This window comes from Rhinatrema bivittatum, chromosome 2 (genome assembly GCF_901001135.1).
Source record: "Rhinatrema bivittatum chromosome 2, aRhiBiv1.1, whole genome shotgun sequence".
Taxonomy (NCBI): domain Eukaryota; kingdom Metazoa; phylum Chordata; class Amphibia; order Gymnophiona; family Rhinatrematidae; genus Rhinatrema; species Rhinatrema bivittatum.
Genome location: NC_042616.1, coordinates 84,611,348 through 84,632,588, shown reverse-complemented (window position 1 = coordinate 84,632,588; position 21,241 = coordinate 84,611,348). Strand labels below are relative to the sequence as shown.

The 21,241-nt window shown below is 44.6% G+C and overlaps 1 protein-coding gene across 3 annotated transcripts in view; it reads left to right on the top strand.

Moving 5' to 3' along the window:
* The window catches only part of WDR48 (WD repeat domain 48), a 149,964-nt gene that overhangs the window by 69,887 nt on the left and 58,836 nt on the right, over nt 1–21,241 (top strand). For all 3 annotated transcript variants that reach the window (XM_029588391.1, XM_029588392.1, XM_029588393.1), the window contains exon 8: nt 9,188–9,412. In XM_029588391.1, coding sequence (XP_029444251.1) covers nt 9,188–9,412 — 225 coding nt within the window. The remainder of the gene's footprint in view (nt 1–9,187; nt 9,413–21,241) is intronic.

Here is a 21,241-nt window from a genome sequence, read left to right as displayed (position 1 = left end):
ATTCTTCTTTATGTACGTGTTTCGCTTGCATGCCTGTTCAATACTTCTCTTACTGAGAAGATTATTAACCGATTGTTACACAAGGGACAGGCTGAGCCAGACCTGGTTTTGGTTAACTGCACATAGGAACTTATGATTCTGATTTCCCTAAGAGAAACAGAATGTGAAGGCTTTGTTTGACATGGGTCAAAACCATGACTTAAAACAGTTAGATCCAGCTGAAAACCCTCACCGAGACTGCCCGCAAAATTGTCATTTCTCAGAGGATAAACAGGATGATAGTCCTTACACATGGGTGACATCTTCCGAAGGAGCCCTGTATGGAAAACTTATGTCAACTTTGACTGTGCTTCACGGGGCATGCCCACACATGCATGTCCCAGAGCCCTTGAAGATTTTGCCAGATTGACAGAATTGTTCTTCACGGGGTCTTTTCTCTAAATTTCTGTTCGTCTTTGTATTCAGTTCCGCAGCAGTCTGCTGTCACTGCTGCCATTGAGTTCAACTTTAATTTCGGCTGATCGAGTCTAGTGGGTTCCAGCGATGCCCTTAGTGCATAAGGACTTTGTCTATCATGGTTCTTCGTGATAGATGTATCCTGTGCCTGTGTATCTAGAATGTCTCAAATGTGCAACCATGACCCAAAAAGGACACCGATCCTGAATGGGACTCATGAAAAACATTTGGGTATCAGAAGACCGATGCATTGGAGGCATCAACATTGAAGGATCTCTAAGCATCATCAATCTAACCATTCTTTCAATTTCAATGGCTGTTAGGAAACCCAGAGACAGGCCTTCATGTGACTCTTCCCACTCAAAGAAAGTGTTGGGTTCTGCCTCTTCAAGATAGACATCGAGGAGATCCCATGCCGAGCATCAAGGGAAGCCGAAGAAGTATAGACATTGGTGCTCAATGCTGGCTAGTAGGGACAATTTGGCACATTCTGGGAAGCCCGCTGAGCAGACCTGGGGTGAAGAGAGCTCATCCTCTAAACAGACCAGGGATTTGAAACAGTTTCCACCTGTCCAGGTTTCTGCCACTGATGTACCTCTTGGTTCTGAGGAAGATGTGGTCAACCCTCCTGCCTCTCATTTTGTGTTGACATTGGTGACCTTTGAAGGGAAGAGTAAGAGAAAAGGGCCTTAGAGAAAGTGCTGTAGGGTCTTGATGCCAGAGCATCGAGAGCACCAAGGCAGGCTCCATTGATCCTCAAACCTCTACTTGATTCCTTGGAGATGCTCAGTGGTGAGGTACTAGTGCTGGATCCAATACGATGCCTGGAGGGGCATCGAGATTAGTGACTGCCGCCCATTGCTTATATCAGCTCCTTGGGGGAGTAAGCTTCCCTGAGCTGTTGAAGCTTCTCAGGATCATGGCTAAAACAGCCAAGTACACCAGTCCTCGAGAACTTGGCTAGGGATCAAGCACTGAGGGAGTCCTCACCGCCAGTGGACCAGGGTGAGTTAGATTCTGAATACCTTTTGGGGTGCAGCTATGACTTTGCAGATGCCTCTGAAGAGGAGGTATCAATGGGGCTCCCCTCCAACCCCTCTCTTCTTCCAGAAAAAAGGACATCTCCTCCTGTGGACATTTCCCTCACAGATTTTGTCAGGATGGAGGATGTGACCAGAAGTGAAATGCTGGACATTCTCTAGTTCATGGAACCACCTAAGGAAATATTGGCAGTCCCAGTCCATGAAAGTCCTTCAGGAGGTATAGATTGGGATTCAGGAGAACCCCCTCTCTGTGACTCCCATTAATAAGAAGTCATCTATTAATCTATCTCATCCAAACGGCTCCTGGATTTGAAAAGCAGCAGTTACACACCAGTCTGTGGTAGACAAGGCCAAGGGGTCTAAAATCCATGCCTTTGTGGCCCTGGGGAAGGACACTAGAACTCTTGACACCCTTGAGAGGAAAGTTTATCAGGGGATATGCTCAGAGCCAGCATAGCTTCCTACCAGCTCTTCATGGGCCACTATATGCGGGACTTCCTAAAACAAATACAGCAAGATGCCCTCCAGTAGCTGGTGGACAAAGAGTTAATGAGGAAAACACATGGTCTATTCAATCTTTGATGTTTTTGGGGTGCTATCAAGTTTCTGCCTTAGAGATTGAAACCTGCAGTTTTGTCTGGCTTTGGGTCTTACATTTCCACCCAGAATTGCAGGAAAGATTTGTGGACATGCTGTATGCAGGAGAGAATCTCTTCAGCGTCGGTGTGAAGGTTGTAGCTGTGCAAATCGGAGATCAGTGTGCCGCACTCCAGCAGGTTTCCGCTGGCACTCAAGACCCAGTCTCCTCTAGGAGGTATCCGAGGCTAGACAGAGGAGGCACCTTTTCCAGCCAAGAAGGTGCTATATTCCACCCTTCTCTACTGTACACAGCAGGCCCCACATGCCTGTCCAAGCCTCAAACAGCAACCCAGTCAACACCAGGGAAGGGGTTTTGACTAGATCATGGGAGAGCATAGCCACTGTCCTGGTACCTGTGCTAGAGGACCTTCCTGTTGGAGGGTGGCTGTGGTTTTTGGCCCAGTGTAACTTTGAATGTGTGGGTCCTCAGCATCATCAGGAGAGGATACAGATTAAATTTATTGGGTCTCCTGCTAAATCTGCCCCTGGTCTCCAGTTGAGGCCACTCCACTGCATCTTGTCCAATGCAGTTGAGCCTGTTCCACAAAGGCAAAGAAGACAGGGATTTTACTTCAAGTATTTCCTGATTCCAAAGAGCACAGGGGGACTCCATCCCATCCTATATCTAAGGGCCTTGAACAAATTCATCAAAGAGAAAAGTTCAAGATGGTTTCCCTGGGCACTTTAATCCCCTTCTTTCAAAAAGGGGACTGGTTGTGCTCTCTCAGTCTAAATGATACTTACACTCACAGAGATTTTCCCCAGTCACAGGAATTATCTCAGATTTATGGTGGGAGACCATCACCTCTAGTATCATGGTTTGTCTTTTGGGCTAGTGTTTGCCCCATATGGCGACGCACTTGCGCAAACAAGGATACACATGCCACCCCATCTGGATGATTAGCCAGTCAAAAGCCATCTCAGGCAGGAGCCAAGGAATCCATACATATGACCATCCAAGTGTTAGAATTGCTAGGGTTCATTATCAACTACCCCAAGTCTCATCTGAGCCCATCACCGCATTTGAAGTTTATCAGAGCTCTTCTAGACATGACTCAGGCAAAAGCAACAAAGGGCTACCACCATGATGTCCAAAGTGGAAAAGATACAAATGAGTCAGCAGACATCAGCATAGCACATTGCGTCAACAGTACATGTCACAATCATGACACATCTCCACATGAGGAGATGTGGACCTTAAGGCCTCAATGACTGCAGGCCACTCAAGACTTATGAGACAGTTTTCATATCACATGACTGCTCAAGGAATGCATGTCCTGGTGGCAAGAAAATTCCATTCTGGTCAGAAGGATCCTCTTCAAAATTTCTTAGGTTCAGATTGTCCTCATGATAGATTAATCTACCCTGAGCTGGGGAGCTCACATGGAGTGGCTCTGCATCCAGGGCCTGTGGTCTGCCCAGGAAAAGTTCTGTCAAATAAACTTCCTGGAGCTGTGGGTGATCTAGTATGTTGTAAAGATTTTCAGAGACAAGCTATTCTTGTTCAAACAGACAGCCAAGTTGAATGTACTACATTAACAAGAATGGAGGTAGAGGTTTGTATTTCCTGTGTCAGGAGGCCTTCCAGCTGTGTGGGGTCTGGTCCATATCTCAGGGTCACATACCTGGCTGGCATGGATAATGTCTTCACAGACAGACTTAGTTGGCCCTTGGAACCACAAAAGTGACGGGAATAGCAAATCAGATTTTCTGCTACTGGGGCACACTGGTGTGGATCTGTTTACATCTTCTCAGAACAGTAAGGTCCCATTCTTCTGTTCCAGAAAAAGGATATGCGGCAGACTAGCCTCAGATGTCTTTTCCCTGAATTGGGGAAGGGGACTATATGTTTGTCCTCTAATTCCACACAACTGCTCAGCTGTATAATCCCTACCACCTCCTTAGAGATCCCTTGTGCTCTGATAAATGAGAAAATTAAGAAGAAACTAAAAGGAGCAGTTGTAAGAGTTAAAAATATGTATGAGACATGGAGGTTATTTACAAATATCATCTTGGAAGTCTAGATAAAATATATTCTGTGTATTAAAAAGATTGAAGGAAGACCAAATGACTGTCAGCATGGTGAAATGATGCTGTAATAGTGTCTATTAAAGCCAAAAAGACAACTTTTAAAAAATAGAGAGCAAATCCAAATGAGTCTCTTACTATCTCTGTCCCTCTCTCTCTCTCTCCCCCCTCCTCCTCTCTCTTCCTCTACCCTCAATATCTCTACCCTTTTCACTATCTCTACCCCTCTCATTATCGCTACCTCTCCCTCTCACTACTAGTTGTTAATAATTTTTTCAAGTACATAAAAAGCGAGGAGGAGTCAGTTGGATTACTAGATGACCAGAATTAGGTAAAAGGGGCACTCAGAGAAGACAAAGCCATTACAGAAAAATTACATTAATCCTTTGCTTTGGTCAATACTGAAGCGATACTCCCCAACCATTTTTTGAAAGTTGTGAGTCAGAGGAGCTAAAGCAAATTGCTGTAAAACTGGAGGATGTATTACTGCAGATTGACAGGCTAAATTGTAACATTACCAGGACCAGATTGTATTCACCCTAGAGTTCTGAAAGAATTCAAAATTGAAATACAGATCTGTTCCTGTTAGTCTGTAACATATCATTAAAATTTGCCACTATACCTAAAGATTGAAGGGTAGCCAGTGTAACGACAATTTTTAAGGAGAGTTCTAGGGGTGATTCTAGAAACTACAGATGAGTAAGCCTGATGTTAGTGCCAGGCAAAATGGTAAAAACTAGTTGAACAGAATTATTGGATATATGGAGTGGCATTTCTTAATGAAGAAAAAGCCAACGTGGTTTTAGCAGAGGGAAATTGTGCCTTACCAGTGTGTTAGAATTCTTTGAAGGTGTAGATAAACATGTGAGTCTATTGATATAGGGTATCTGGATTTTCAGTAGGCATTTGATAAAGTTCCATATGAGACTCCTTAAGAATTACAAAGTCAAGATGGCGGCTTGTGTGTAGTGCTTCTCGGCTCATCCCGGAAGATTTCTTCTTCTCTGAGCCTGCTTTAACATGCCTCCTAAACGCAAGGGGAAAGTGTGGGTATTTCCCTCAGTACCCCCCCCCCTCCTCGGGACAGCGTACTATCCCCGAATGCACTACAATTTACCCTGAGTCTGAGGTGGCGGTCCTCACTGACTGGTTCAGTAAAGGAGCCTTCGTCTCGTCTGGGGAGTTTTCTCTGAGCCGTCCTGTGCTAAGAACTCCACAAGCGATTTCTTCATGCCTTCCTCTGGAATCTGTGCTAGTAGACCCAAGATTGGAAATCTCAGAGCAAGCTACAGAGGGAGCAGCCGCAGGTGGAATAGCTCAAGGAGTAATATCGAGGCAAGGGAGTGAGTAAGCTTCGGCGTCTGCAGTTACTCTGAAGTCAGCTTCTCCTGATGGAGGTGAGACCATTTTGACTTCTACACTCAATGCTCTGACATCTATGGCTTCAGCTTTGAATTTGGAACAATTGCCTTTAAAAACTTCACCCCCTAAACCTGCTGTGGTTACACTAGACTCTCTCTGGGAATTGATGGCTCACCAGAATCTAGCCTTGCAAGACTGTTCCTTTCAGATATCTCAGATTTCGTCTAAATTGGAAGTCCTGACACAGGAACATAACTCCCAACTTTTGGACCATTCAAACAGGATCCAGAACCTAGAAAACCAAATCAAAGATGTGCAGAATGTACAGTCAATCTATAGTCCAGGATCGCATCGTTTTAAACAGGAAAGTAGAATTAGGACTCCTTTTCAATTAGGTACCTTACCCTTCAGGTTGGCGACGGCTCCGGGTGATGGCTCAGGAGGCCCAGGAATTAATTCGCTGAGTGACTGACAGAGATTCTCCTGTATGTTTTTCTGCCCTGGCCGCTAGTGGGCAAGGTTTTCAGGCGAATAGAGGTTGACCCTGGTTTGCCGATTTGATCAATCTTGTGGTGGATGGGCTGCTGCAACTTGCTCATTTGCCCAACCTATTGCGCCAAGGGCCCATATTTTCAGATCAGGTGGCTTGCTTGTCTCTTGCGGCTTGGTTTATGAGAGGAAGCATCTAAGGGCCAAAGGATATCCCGATGATATCTCCACCCTGTTCCAAGCTAGGAAGACCTCGATATCCCTGGTCTATGAGAGTGTGGAGAGTCTTTCAGGAACGGTGAGTACAACAGGGGGTGGACCCTGCTCAAGCATCGATCCAACACGTTTTGGCCTTCTTGCAACAGGGATTGGTGAAGGGGTTGGCATTTAATTCCTTCAAAGTCCAGGTGATTGCATTGGGATGCCTTAGGGGCAAGGTCCAGTGAGTGGCTTTAGCTGCTCATCCTGATGTGTACGTTTTCCTCCAGGGGGGATGAAGCATTTGTGACCTCCAGTGCAGAAGTTGTGCAACCCCCCCCCCCCCCCCCCCCCCGAAGTCTTAACTTGGTTCTCAGGAGGGTGTGCTCAGCTGTGTTTGAACTGATCCGGAGAGCAACTGTGAAGGACCTTACTTTGAAGGTTGTTTTCTTGGGGTGGTGATTTGTTCTGCTAGGAGAATTTTGGAGCTACAAGCTCTATCATGCAGGATTCCTTTCTTAGGATTACAGATGATGGGGTCTCTTTGCGTACAGTCCCCTTCCTTTCTTCCGAAGGTGGTATCGTCCTTTCATGTGAATCAGTCGATGGAGTTTTCCAGCGTTTCCGACTTTGGATTTATTTATTTATTTTATTTATAACTTTTCTATACCGAAGTTCAAATAACAGAGTTACTTATCACTACGGTTTACATTTCAACCATAAAATAGACAGTAACAAATAATTGTCTTACAATGAAACAAGGAGTAAAATAAACTTGGATAACTTAAGCAAGGGAAAAAAACAAAGTAACAAACTAGTAAGAGAACAGGATTATTGAGGTAGTGGGCCAACTGGGAAAGGGAGGTTGAAAGGTGGAGGGGGGGGGGGGGTGGTGAGGGAAGGAGGTTACTGGAGCTTTATGGAAGACAAATGCATGAATTAAAAGCCTAGGCGGTGAAAAAATAGCTTAGGAAAATATATTTAGGAGGAAAAAGCTGGGAAGAGATGGGCTTTGGCGATTGTGGCGGGGACGCGTAGCTTATGGGAAAGCTTGTCTGAACAGAAGAGTCTTAATGCAAGGTGCCTCTCGTGAGATAGTTGCGGCTTTTGGATATGAAAATGGAAGTTATGGTATCTTAAGGTCACTAATGGCTTTCGTCTGTCGGATCATCTTTTAGTATTATGGAGTGGCACAAAGAAGGGGACATGAGGCTTCAGAGTCCACCATAGCACGGAGGCTGAAGGAAGCGATAGGTTCGGCATAGTTATGTCAGAGTCGCAAGGTCCCTCAGCGATTGAGAGCTCACTTTACTCGGTTGCAGGTGGCATACTGGACTGAATGTCAGCCAGACATTATCTTTGGGTTGTCCAGGCTCCAGATACCATGGGCTTTCGTGAAAGTGTGCTTCGAGCAGGACTTCGCAATCTCACCCTTGTAAGGAAGCTTGGGTACATCCCAGGAGTCTGGACTGATCTGGATATGTACAGGGAAAGGAAAATTGGTTCTTACCTGCTAATTTTTGTTCCTGTAGTACCACAAATCAGTCCAGAGTCCTGCCCAGTTTGGGGTGAAAAGTATGGAGAGTCTGCTTGATCTGCTGTTATAAATAGTCTGAAGAAAGGCACAGATTTCGTTTGGTTTTCTCCTGTTATTATGATTGAAGGGGATTGTTCCCATTATGAGGTTCCACATCCTACTGCTCATTCAAGGGGATGGGTTACAGGGGAATGTGTTTGTTTATGTTCAGTGTTATCTTGGTTTGGGTACAGATCAATACTGAGTGACTGCAGGTGGCACACAGGTTATATGCCAGTGTCAGCGAAACTTTCTCTGTTTCCATCTGCTGGAAGGGAGGCAAAACCCAGGAGTCTGGACTGATCTGAGGGTACTACAGGAACGAAAATTAGCAGCTAGGAACCAATCTTCCTATTGTGAGGAATTGCAGGCACACGTGAGACTGAGGAACTGGGCATCTATATGGCAGATGAAATTTAATGTGGAAAAATGAAAAGTGATTCACATAAGGAAAAATAATCTTAATTATGTGTATACAGTGATGGGTTCCATATTAGGAGTTACCACCATGGAAAAAGACTTTGGGGTCATTGTGGACAACACATTGAAATGTATAGCTCAGTGTGTGGTGGCAGCCATAAAAGCAAATAGAATGTTGGGAATTATTCAGAAAGAAATAGAAAAAAAAATCTGTGAATATAATAAATCTTACGTTTCAATCTGTGTGTCCACACCTTGAGTATTTGTGTGCAGTTCTGGTCACCACGCCTCAAAAAAGGTATAGTGGAACTAGAAAAAGGACAGAGGAATGTACATGTAAATATTAGTTGAAAATTAACCCCTTCGTCTTTGTTCCAGGTCTCAAAAAGCCAGAGTGTTTTTTCTCTTATTAGGAAGAAAATGTTTCAATTCCTGTTTATGACCAACCCACAGACTGAGTATCTGTATTATAAATGAAGATTAAAGCTAGCCTTTCTGAGCATGTTTTGCAATAATTGTGCAATAGTCTTTTCATAACAGGCATTTCTTTGATGGATAGCTGAAACCTAAATATACCTTCCATAAGAATATAGAAATTCATCTTATATATGCATGTCAGAGGCAACATCACTTACCAATTCAGCTGGGATTCTTTTCTTGTCATGTTTTTCATTATCCCCTGATAAATTCATTATCTTTATTCTATCTAATTTCCTGCTATGATTTATTTAGTGTTCCATATATATGTCAAATAAATAAAATGGCAGTTGGTGCTTGTGACTCACTCACTGCATATATATGGTACTTAAAAAAAAAAAATAGGCTTACATGGAAATGTTTATACCTGTTGTTGATCAGGGTTTACTCTCCCAGCACCTGTGGCAGAAGTAATTGTAGTGCCATTAAGACCATGACTAGCATATTGAATAATTTCAATTGGTTGCATTGTTTGAAAATTTTGCCTTGTGGTCCTTAGTGTCTTTCAGGCAGTTCTGATGGAACAATCCGTCTGTGGTCCCTTGGGCAGCAGAGGTGCATAGCAACATATCGAGTCCATGATGAGGGGGTGTGGGCTCTGCAGGTCAATGAGGCCTTCACCCATGTTTACTCAGGAGGAAGAGACAGAAAAATTTATTGCACAGACCTGAGGAATCCTGATATCCGGGTGCTTATCTGTGAAGAAAAAGCTCCAGTCCTTAAGGTATTTTTTTTTCATTAGCACATGCCAAAACTAAGTATCATACCAATGCTTGAAAATCATGTCATTGCATATTTGCTGATTTTATTTTATATGACTATAAAATAAAATGTGAGAAACTCAAATATTGCCATTAAGATTTCTGTTGATATTACAAACAGACAAAAGGTGATTTTTCACTGTCAGAATGTTAGAAAGATGATAATCTCCAACTGATATGTGGAAATGTTTTTTTTTATTTTAGTATTTCATGCTTAAATCTTGTTTTGCCCCCAATAAACCAGTTTGTTACAGTTTTCTTCTTTCCATTGTTCCTGTTTCTCATAAGCTTTGGTGTTTGTTTTACGTGAGGCTAACATGATTATGTGATCATTGTTTGTGCTCTGCAGTTGATTCCTTCTAATTTACACTGATGAGAGTGCTTAGAAAAGTGGTTCTCAACCTTTTTTCTGTCGGGACACACCTGACAGATGGTTCTCACATGCATGACACACTGACCCATGATCGTCACGGGGCTAGATGTCAAAGTACAGTTTGCATCCACGGGAACCCCCCTGACCCACAATAATGGATGTAAAGCAGAATTATGATATTACCCATATAACTCACCCTATAAAAAAGATGTTCTGGTGTCATCTCAGTAACAGCAACTTCTGCTTCCAGGCTCAATAGCCCTATTTATGAAAAGACAGCAGTTTACCACCAATGCATGTCCTCTTGAGAAAACACAACAAATAAGACTAATACAAACGCTTACATGCTAGAAAAAAAATCTCATCTCGGTAACAGAGACAGAACCGACTTCACATACTCCCAGGATCTGTAATAATGCATATAAACTAATCCGTACACAGTTACACCTGTATTATGGAATACACTCAAACAGGAGCAACCCTATCTATGAAAAGGCAACACTACAAATATTAAATCAGGCCCTAAAAACCAATACACCTCTTATTAGGAAACAGAACTAGCAAGCAGCTATAGATCCCCACACAGAAACAATTGTAAAACTATATTAATAAGCAGAATAAATGTTTCAAAACAGCTATGAACAGAATAACATCCAACAATTTAAAAACTCATAAAAACTATTAAAAATTCTCCAAACATCAATAAAATATTTCAAAAAAGCAGACACATCACATAATATTAAATAATTAAAATGGCAGTCAATCAAGAAAAATAAACTTAAAAAGCCACCTTTACTTACCCCCTCCAGCAGCTCTCCTACTCCTCTTCCATGCAGGCCATAGTACACAGCAAAAGCAGCAGTAGAGGCTAAGCTCTATACTCATGGTCCTCTTCCTTAGGGCTCATGTCTCTCACACACATACACCATACCAGTCATGTCCCCATGACCAGTTTCTGTCTCTCACACACCAATCATCTCCCAGTCTTTGACACACATACCAATCACCTTCCTGAACAGTTTCTCTCATGCCATACACACACACACAGGCTTCCCACTCCCGTGTTCTACTTACATATACGGGCTTCTCACTCTCATAATCACTTTCTCTGTCTCATAATCACTTTCTCTGTCTCACACACACTCACCAGTCTCTCACTCCCATGCTTGTTCTCTTCACATCCACAGGCTTCTCATTCCCATAATCACTTTCTTTCTCTCACACATACACACACACAAACACACACCAGTCACCTGATCTCTCTTATGCATACACACACAGGCTTCCCACTCCCATGTTCTCTTTCAGATATTCAGGCTTTTCACTCCCATGCTGTCTCACACACACCCAGGTTTCTCATTCTCTCTCTCTCTCTCACGTCACCTGATCTCTCTCATGCATACACACACAGGCTTCCCACTTCCATGTTCTGTCTTACACACTCCCATACTCATTCTCTTCACATGCCCGGGTTTCTCATTCCCATAATCACTTTCTCTGTTACACACACACACACACACACACACACACACACACACCAGTCTCTCTCTCATTTCCATGCTTGCTCTCCACGTGCACAGGCTTCTTATTCCCTGAATTCACATTCTTTCTCTCACATCACACACACCAGTCTTTCTCTCACACACAGTCACCTTACCAACCAGTCTCTCTCATATGCATGCACACACACAGAGGCTTCCCACTCCCATGCTCTCTCTTACATAATCAGGCTTCTCACTCCCATGCTTTCTTTCACACATACACCCCCAACACCAGGTTTCTTACTCCCATGCTTTCTCATATACCCAGATTTCTCACTTCCATGCTTTTTCACACACACACACCAGTCACCTCCCTGAGCAGTCACTTTCATTGTCTCTCACATATACACACACATCAGCTCTCTGACCAGATGCTCTCAATCACACACACAGGCTGGCTGGCTGCTTCTCTCTCTTTCTCTCACTCACTTCCTCTTCTCCCCCCCCCCCCCCCCCCCGAGCACAAATGGTAGCTGCAGCAGCCTCCTCCTCCAGCCCCCGCAGGCCAAGAAAGAAGAATCCCATCGGGCCGCGGGAGGCTCATGCTGCTGTCTCCTTTCCCGATTGCTCGGGGGCCGATGCTGCCGCTACTTTTCCACACGGCACGGCTCTTTCTCCTTCCCATGCACCGCGTATCACTTCCTGTTCCGGGTCATGGGGGGGGGCGCGGGAAGAAGAAAAGGCCCGCCGCAGTTGCCACATCTTCTAGCACTGCTGCCGTTCCCACTGGGCTTGAACGAGCTGATAGCCCGGCGGCAACGGCAGCAGGGAAGGAACAGCAGCGGGAGAGACCGGGAGCACGCGACACCTGCCGGTGCTTGGCGACACACCGGTCGAGAAGCGCTGGCTTAGAATGTTTAACGTGTCTCGGGAGCAAAATCACATGGTAAAAATGAGTTCATGATTTTGCTTACATCTTGCTGCTTTACAAATTTTAAGATCGTGTGATCATTTTACTGAAAAAAAAATTACTTTCACTTCTATTTTTAGTTATTGGATTAATGTGTGGCCAAGAGGTAGAGTAATGGACTGGGAACTAGGAAACCAGGGCTGAAATCATGCTTCTGCCATTGAAACTCCTTATGACCTAGGGCAAATCACTTTGAAGGCAGTTTTCAAATTACATAGTTGCAAACTGCATTGTGTGCTTACCCTTTGAAAATTCTCTAGGATAAATGTGCACACAGATTTGCACCTGCTATTTCTATGGATGTTATTTTCCATGGAAAAAGTATGTGTGGTTTTGAAAATGCAGAATTTTAAAAGGAACGCGCTTGCACCCATAAAGCACGTATTGGAGTGCGAGCGGAGAGACACTGCAATTTTAAATTGTGTTTACAAGTACGTATGTATCATTTAAAGTATCTCCCCACATGTATTTCAGCTAGGGCATTAGCGGCTTTTACGTGCACATTGTTATAAAATACGCATAATTCTACCATACAACATACCATAGGCTTACATGCAGATACATGCAATGGAATGAAACCATGTATATCAATGGATTGAATGTACGTACTTTACCCACCTATTTTAAATATATACATGCAGATATTTTAACATGTGAAAATAAACTAGAATTTACTCACATGATTCCCGATTTACATGCACAAATCAGCCAATTTTAAAACATGTGCATCAAGGAAATTTAACCAGTTTACCAATTAGTCCACCATTTCAGCTAGTCCTTCTCCAGGTCATCGAGATCCTCCTGATTCTTCAGCATGAACTCCCCTCAGTCCACCCAGACCTCTCAATACTACACAATAAACATGTTTAATATCATTTACACCACATGGTTAGCAGATGTAAAAATATGCAAGTAAGATGGAAAATGTACACGTATAAATGTCTTAAAATAGCTACACTTATAACTGTTAGCCCCACCCCAGAACATTCCTATACTGCCCCTTTTTTGCACACAAAAGTGAACATATACATGTATTCTGGAATTTTTTAAAACACAGAATAGGAGTAGAGACTAATTAGGCACATATGCTATATTTTACACATGTAATGTTTTGAAAATTCATCTTTAAGCATGCCAGTTGCCAAGCGTACACTGTCCAACTGGCTAGTGGAATGCATTCAACACCTTAGCTGGTTTACAGATCTCAGACTCTGTCATAGCTCATCAGGTGACCGTTTTGGCCTCTACAGGAAGTGCCTCTTGAAGACATGCAACCTGATCGTCAGTTCACATCTTTACATCCCATTACTGTCTTGGCAATCTCCTAAGGTCTGACAGTAAATTCAGACAGGCAGATTTGCATATCCTGTTCTCATAGTAGTCCACTTTTTATGGCAGGGTCCAGTTTGCTTACTCAATAAGCACTCCCTCAGCTTGGGACTACCCACATGTGATGGCTAATTCAGCCTGCTTATCAACAGAAAAAGCAAGTTTGCTTACCATAAATGGTGTTTTCCATAGATGTCAGGATGAATTAGCCATGGAATACTTGCCTGCCTCCTTGGAGAGTCGACTACATAGTTAGATTTAGCTCTGATAAAGACTGAGGAGACTCATGAAACAACACCTGTGCGGGATCTCCTGCACATACATAGTAGAGCTAAAAAGCTCTACTAGCTTGGAGAGATGAGTCCATTTGGTGCTGCCGATGATGTCACTCACCCACATGTAATGGCTAATTCATCCTGCTATTTACAGAAAACACAGTTTATGGTAAGCAAGCTTGCATTGTTGATCCCTGCATATATTTTTATCCAGAGAAAGGAAAGGCAATATTCAAGCAGACTATTTACTTGGGTAAATGGCTTTTGAAAATTGCCTTTGATATCTCCTGGTGCCTCAGGTATCCATTTAAATTGTGAGCTCTTTGGGGCAGAGACTTGTACTTGTGTGCAATTTTTCTCATGAAGCGCTTTGGTATTTAGCTGCTATGTAAGTGCCAAAAAATAAAAAAAAATAGGTTGATTTTAAAAGTATTGCTCATGCAAAAATGCCCACATATGTGTGTATGTGAGCCATGTGTGCGCAATATGGATTTTAAAAAGCCGTGAAGTATGTTCATATGTACCTGTTCCCTTGTCAAAAATGAGAGGGCAGAAAAGCGGCAGGGCGTAGGCATTCCAGGTTGGGGCCAACAGTTGTACGCACAACTCCATATTTTAAAACTGGAGACTGCAGTACATGCCTGCTTGTTATCTGCGTAACTTTACTCCTGCACTAGATTGCAAGTCTGTAGATCTCCTGTTTTAGGACTTACAGGACAGAATGAGGGGTCTGAGTCAACTGGGGGGGGGGGGGTTTGCAGGATGAAGAGGGGTCTGGAAGACCTCGATATTAACTGGGCAAAACTGGTGGACTAATTGGAAAAACTTGGTTGCCTCTCATGTGAGCATATTTTTAAAATCCACCTATGTACAAGCGTAAAAGCCAACAAAGTTGCTAGGAAAATATGCAAAGTATGTTTTCTCATGCAATCTCTTAAGATTAGGTGCGTACTTACACGAAGCAGGTATATTTTAAAACATATCCACGCAAGTGTGTGCATGATTTAAAATTGCCACACATTTCTGCTTGCATGCTGATGCAGTAGTTTTAAAATTAACCTGAAACTTTGCATAGCAAATGTGCTTGGGGATGTTGGAAGTCCTCTCAGAAGCATACATCACTGGCATTATGACAAGCCTATTTGACCTCTGGTCCTAAAAGAACCATCTTAAGCTTTTTGTTCCTCTGCAGAAAATGTTTTTCAGTTTGTGTTCTTTTAAAACTATCAGAAAAAGCTTATAATGGAATAAAATCTTGTCAAATCTCATATGAATATTCAGAAATAAAGGTTAACAAACAAACAAAAAGTAATCTGAGGTGATACCTTTTTCATTGGACTGCTTTATATTTTGCAAGCTAACATTCTTTTCTCCGGTCCAGACAGAAGGGAGGAAGGGAAAGCTAGTCAAGAAAATAATCACCTTATTTATTTTTTTTTGTTTATCTTTAATTCTGTGAATTCGACTGGACTAACACGGCAGCCACACTACTTTATCCATATGAATATTAAAGCAATAAGAAGAATATGACATTGTACTGCAGCAAAACAATATTTTGGTTCCATTTATCTATGCCCCCAGTAAAGACTGGGATAAAAGCATCATTTATTTTCCTGCCCAGGGTATCTGGGCAGGAAAATAAAGGAACAAAAAGCTTAAGATGGTTCTTTTAGGACCAGAGGTCAAATAGGCTTGTCATAATGCCAGTGATGTATGCTTCTGAGAGGACTAGTGCTAGGAGACTATTTCCTCTATGTATAGGAAAAGTCTTCCCTTTTTCTTTACTGTAACATTTTTAACACCAATCCTTCTCACTCCCAAAAAGAAGTGTAGTAGAATGTAGTGCAGTTAGTTACATCAAACCAAATACCTCGTGCTCCCACAACCCATTCTCCCTCACCATCCCAGTTTGAGAGCTACTGCTCTAGAGCACATTTTGTAATATATTGTTTAGCATTTTTATTGTATAAGGGGTTTAAAATTGCACTTTATTAAGAAAACAATGACACTAATTCATTAATCTCTTGGATCATAAGATACAAGTAGACCAAGGCCACTATAATTTAAAAAATGGCTTTTCTAAATAATTAACGGTTCAGCTTGATTTCTTTGACATGTTTAAAAATTTATTTCGTGGTATGTCTTAATTTATGCTTGAATTAAGTGGGTAAATGATCACTGGAAAAAAAAAGTGACAGTTCTGTCTGCCAAAGACAGAGGAGAATATTAATGCTTGGATAGGATTAGAAAAATGTATTAAAAAATATAGACATTGCTCTGTATTGACACTGTTGTAGGTGACATGCAGTTTTTAACCTGTCAAGCAAGTGCCTTATCTGCATTAGAAAGCAATGTATTAAATAGGCGGAGAGACCACAGTATCTGAAGAAAATAAATTCTATAATAAAGAGCAGTTTACTGAAACATAAAAACATGTTCTGTGTGCCCCTCTGAGGTCCTGGGTGAACTGGAAAGTCTTTTCCTACAACATATTTTATGTTTGTTCAGTGAAAGGTATTTCAACCTTTCAAGATTCCACTTTGCAGTGGTTTTTTTTCACTGGCTAGATTAAGTTGCAAAGTGTTGGTTTTATTTATTTATTTATTTAACTAGAGTGAGGTGCTTTATTTAAGAACCGTTAATGATTATACTCATTTTTCCCTGCTTTTAAGTACTGTTGGCCCCACATCATTTTATTAAATGTTTTTTCCTTTTTTTTGTACTTCTTCTGATGTCTGTGTTACCCCAATAGGATTATTGTGCCGGGACTGAGGTTCTCCCACTTAGGTGCACATAAAGACTACAGTGACTCCTTGCATCTTAGTATGAATTTAGTTTTATTAAACACACACACATGAGCATCATTAGCAGTCATGAAACCAGAAACCTCTCTCATGGAGCCCTCCTGATTTACAATAGTTTCCAAATTTTAAAGAACTGGATGGCCAGCTAAATTCCCTTTCTCCTAGTATCTAGTCTTCTCCTTCCCTGAACTGGCTAACAGCAGGACAATTTGATCCAGATTGGCCCTATTGGGAAGCCATCCTTATGTAGGAAAGTTTTTATGTAGATCTTCTTGCGTTGTTGATTTTCATTAATGCAGTGTCCACCTTCTAATAAGTGATTGGAGTTTTGCTGCTTTTTTCCAGTCAGGTTGAATGCCCTAATATGGTAGGGACTTCAGGCAAATTTTGGGACAAGCAAGAACTCCTTGAACAAATTTGATTTCCTAGCGTGTAGCAGATGGACTCAGGACCAATGGGTATAGTGTACTCCTGATATCAGTTGGAGACTGATTAGATTTCAATCTGACGTCAGCCCTAGTACATATACCCCTGCAGGAAGTGCAGCTCTTCAGTGTTTTCCGTCTCCATAGCAATTAGGGACTCTATGCACGCTAGCACAGTGTTAGAGTAATTTTACCAAAGAAAACCAAATTAAGAAGAAATCTTACCTCTACAGACGAGGCCCGCTCTCCTGCGGTGACACTCGTTGGGTCCCTCCCCCAGTTGAGATTTCCCGAGGTGATTTCCGCGATCCCTCGGAGGTAAGCCTCTGACCAGCGGCCGACCCTCAGCAGGGACCTAGCCCCCAACATCGGGTGAGGCTGAGAGGCAGCGGGTGCAACCTCGAGCAAGGCGGTGAAGGTATTTTTCCCCCTCCCTCCGCAGCCGGAGACCGCCCGGAACGAAACCAGGAAGTGCCGAGACAAGGTAAAGTAGAAGTCTATTTAAAAGTCTCCGAAGCTCGAGGACACGCACAGGTCGCCATCCGGGACCAGTGCCACCAGGTTGATCTGCCCTAGCAGGGCTAGACCCCAGTCAGATCCGAGAGCCCTCCCACGTGGAGACCCTCCGAGGTGGTTGCCATATTGTCCACGTGGTCGCTGTCACCATTTTGGCTCTGTTTGCCGCCCTGTCCGCCGCTTCGACCCATGTGCACAGAGGCGAGCCGTGTACACAACTACCTTGTGCGCACAACGTCGCACGCACAAGTACCGGGCACACAAGCGACGCGTATAGCAACGCGCTTACTGTGCCGGGTGCATAATTTCGACCTGTGCGAACAACAGCACGCACATCTCCCTGCATGCGTGCACCAAACCCACGCGCGCAACTTCGCATACCGGAGCGCACAACTGTATTGTACGCGCATAAGTCATGGCGCCACCCGAAAATAAACTCAAAGCTCAGGGCTTTTGCCCAGCATGCCACATTAGAGCTGCGCAGCATGAGGAGGCCACATCCCTGTATATACAGTGCAAAGAGGCACTAAGGGACCCAACTCATGGCACTCCCTAGCCGGTACCGGACTCCAGCCTCTCGAGCAGTACGCCAGACCTAGCATTACATAGCGGGACCCCCTTCAAACGGGGCTCCCCAGGGATACGGTGCCCCCTAGTCTAGACCCAGCATCTATCTCCTAGGTGGAATTCTTCAAAGGTCTGCATACCTTCGTCCATATGCAACCGGGGCCTCCTATAATGCGGTCACAGCTACACCAGAGGACCTCAACAGGCCGGGACCCTCTATGCCCAGGGAAGTGATCCCACCGCCCAGAAGCCCTACCTTCGGGGACACAGACATCTCAGATGAGGAGTCAGATCCCCTGGAGGAAGGGGCACTCCCTCCAGGGACAGAACCCCATCGAACCATGAGGTGCTTCTTCACCAAGGACGAGCTTCCAGACCTGGTCACGCACAGCTTAAAAGCTTGCCATCCCGTGCACAAGTGCCTCGGGGGAACCTAAGATGAACCCACTATTAGAGGGACTCCGTCAGACCTCCCGCCATTTCCTACTATTACAAGTCATCCAGCAACTAATTCACCTGTAATGGGATGCCCCATAAACTACATTCAAAAGGGGCCGGGCTCTGGCAGCCATGTACCCTCTGGACCCAGCCGCCAAAGATCTCCTGGCATGTCCGAAAGTGGATGCAATGGTCTGCGCGGTCTCGAAGCGCACTACTATCCCAGTAGAGGGAGGAGCAGCACTCAAGGATGCTCAAGACAGACGTCTGGAATCTATCCTTAAACAGTCCTTTGACGTCTCCGCTATGTCTTTACAGATCGCGGCCTGCTGTGCCGTGGTGACACGCGCCTGCTTAGCACAGACCAGGAACAACACTCCTGGGAGGCTGTGGAACCAGCGGTATCATTCCGCGCGGACGCCGCTTCGGATCTGGTACTCACAGCAGCTAGAGGAGTCTCATCCGCCGTGGCAACCAGAAGATAAATCTGGCTCCAAAACTGGGCAGCCGACGCATCCTCCAAAACGAGACTCACCAGGATGCCCTTCAAGGGAACACTCCTGTTCGGAAGCGAACTAGAGAAACTAGCCAACAAATGGGGCGAGTCCCCACTGCCGCGGCTACCGGACAGGAATAAGAGAAACCAGAGATCCTTCCCCCGGATCTCCAGGGGCAAACCCATATAGAAGCACATATCAAGCGGCCCACCCTGCAGGCCGGAGCCAGTCCTTTCGGAAGAAGCACAATAAAAGGGGAGCCAGCTTGGCCCCAGCTGCACCCCACAATGAAAATCAGCTGACCCATCCAAAGGAAGAAGCCATAGGGGGCAGACTTGCCCTATTCTACCAAAGATGGGTTGAGATAACTTCGGACAAGTGTGTCCTATCCATCATTCGAAAGGGATATTATCTGGAATCTCCCTGCCATGACCCTTCCAAGAGAATGGCAGTGGAAGCTACACTGATCAGATTACTAGCCTTAAAAGCTAAACACCGGTGCCTCCACAACAAATAAATACTGGCCATTATTCCATCTATTTTATCGTCCCCAAGAAAGAAGGAACGTTCAGACCTATCCTGGACCTCAAGGCGGTCAACCGTCACCTGAAGATTCCTCGCTTCCGCTTGGAAACCCTATGCTCGGTAATAAGGGCAATACAACCGGAGAGTTTCTTACCTCCCTGGATCTGTCGGAAGCCTACCTACACATTCCGATCCATCAAGAGCATCAGCGTTTTCTACGCTTCTCGATCTTGGACCAGCATTACCAGTTCCGGGCACTACCTTTCGGGTTAGCCACTGCACCCCGGACGTTCACCAAGATCATAGTGTTGGTGGCAGCAAAACTGAGGAAGGAAGGAATCCACGTGCACCCTTATGTAGACGATTGGCTGATCAGAGCGAAATCCCCAGAGGAAAGCCACCAGGCAACCAACAGAGTCAAAACTCTACTGGAGAGCCTCGGGTGGTAGTCAACACAAACAAGAGCTGCCTGCAGCCTTCCCAATCTCTAAAATACTTGGGAATCCAGTTCGAAACCAAAGACAAGGTCATCCTGACACAGACAAGGAGATCAAAACTGATAACCCAGTTACGAACCCTGATGAGCGAACTTTGCCCACAGCATGAAATTACCTACAAGTTCTCGGCCTCATACAAGTTTTTGGCCTCATGGCATCCATGCTGGAAGTAGTCCCATGGGCACGAGCTCGCATGAGACCCCTACAATGCTCACTACTATCACAATGGAATCCACTGTCCCAGAACTACACCATACGGCTTCAGCTCTCAGATAGAGTTCAGGCCCAACTACGATGGTGGCTACAAGAAGCTCATCTGAGCCAGGGAACGAGACTATCCTCACCAACCTGGATCCTACTCACCACGGATGCCAGCCTACGAGGATGGGGAGCGCCCTGCCAGGAGCTAACCGCCCAAGGGCAATGGAACGAAGAAGAGTCTGGATGGAACATCAATCGCCTAGAAGCCCGGGCAATCAGACTAGCCTGCCTAAGGTTCGGTCACAGACTCAGAGACAAAGCGGTCAGAGTAATGTCGGACAACGCCACAACAGTGGCCTTGATCAACCGTCAGGGAGGAACCAGAAGCCAACAGGTGTCTCTGGAAATAGACCTCCTAATATCATGGGCAGAAGTGAATCTTCAAGAGATCTCAGCCATCCATATTGCCAGGAAAGACAACGTCGCGACGGACTACCTCAGCAGAGAAAGTCTAGATTCAGGAGACTGGAAGCTGTTGACCACAGCATTCCAATTGATAGTAAACCATTGGGGAACACCAACCATGGACCTCCTGGCAAACTGGTCCAACGCCCAAGTACCCAGTTACTTCAGCCACAGGCGGGAACCCCAGTCCCAGGGAATCAATATCCTGGGACTGCGTATCGATTCCCTGGGACTGGGGTTCCCGCCGTGGCCCCTACTTGGCGCGATCATCCACAAGATAGAACACCACAGGGGACCAGTACTTCTAGTGGCCCCGGATTGGCAAGAAGACCGTGGTACGCAGATACGCGAAGACTGCTGACAGGGAACCCCCTGCCGCTACCTCCACACACAGACCTGTTCCAACAGGGACCGATCCTCCACGAGGAT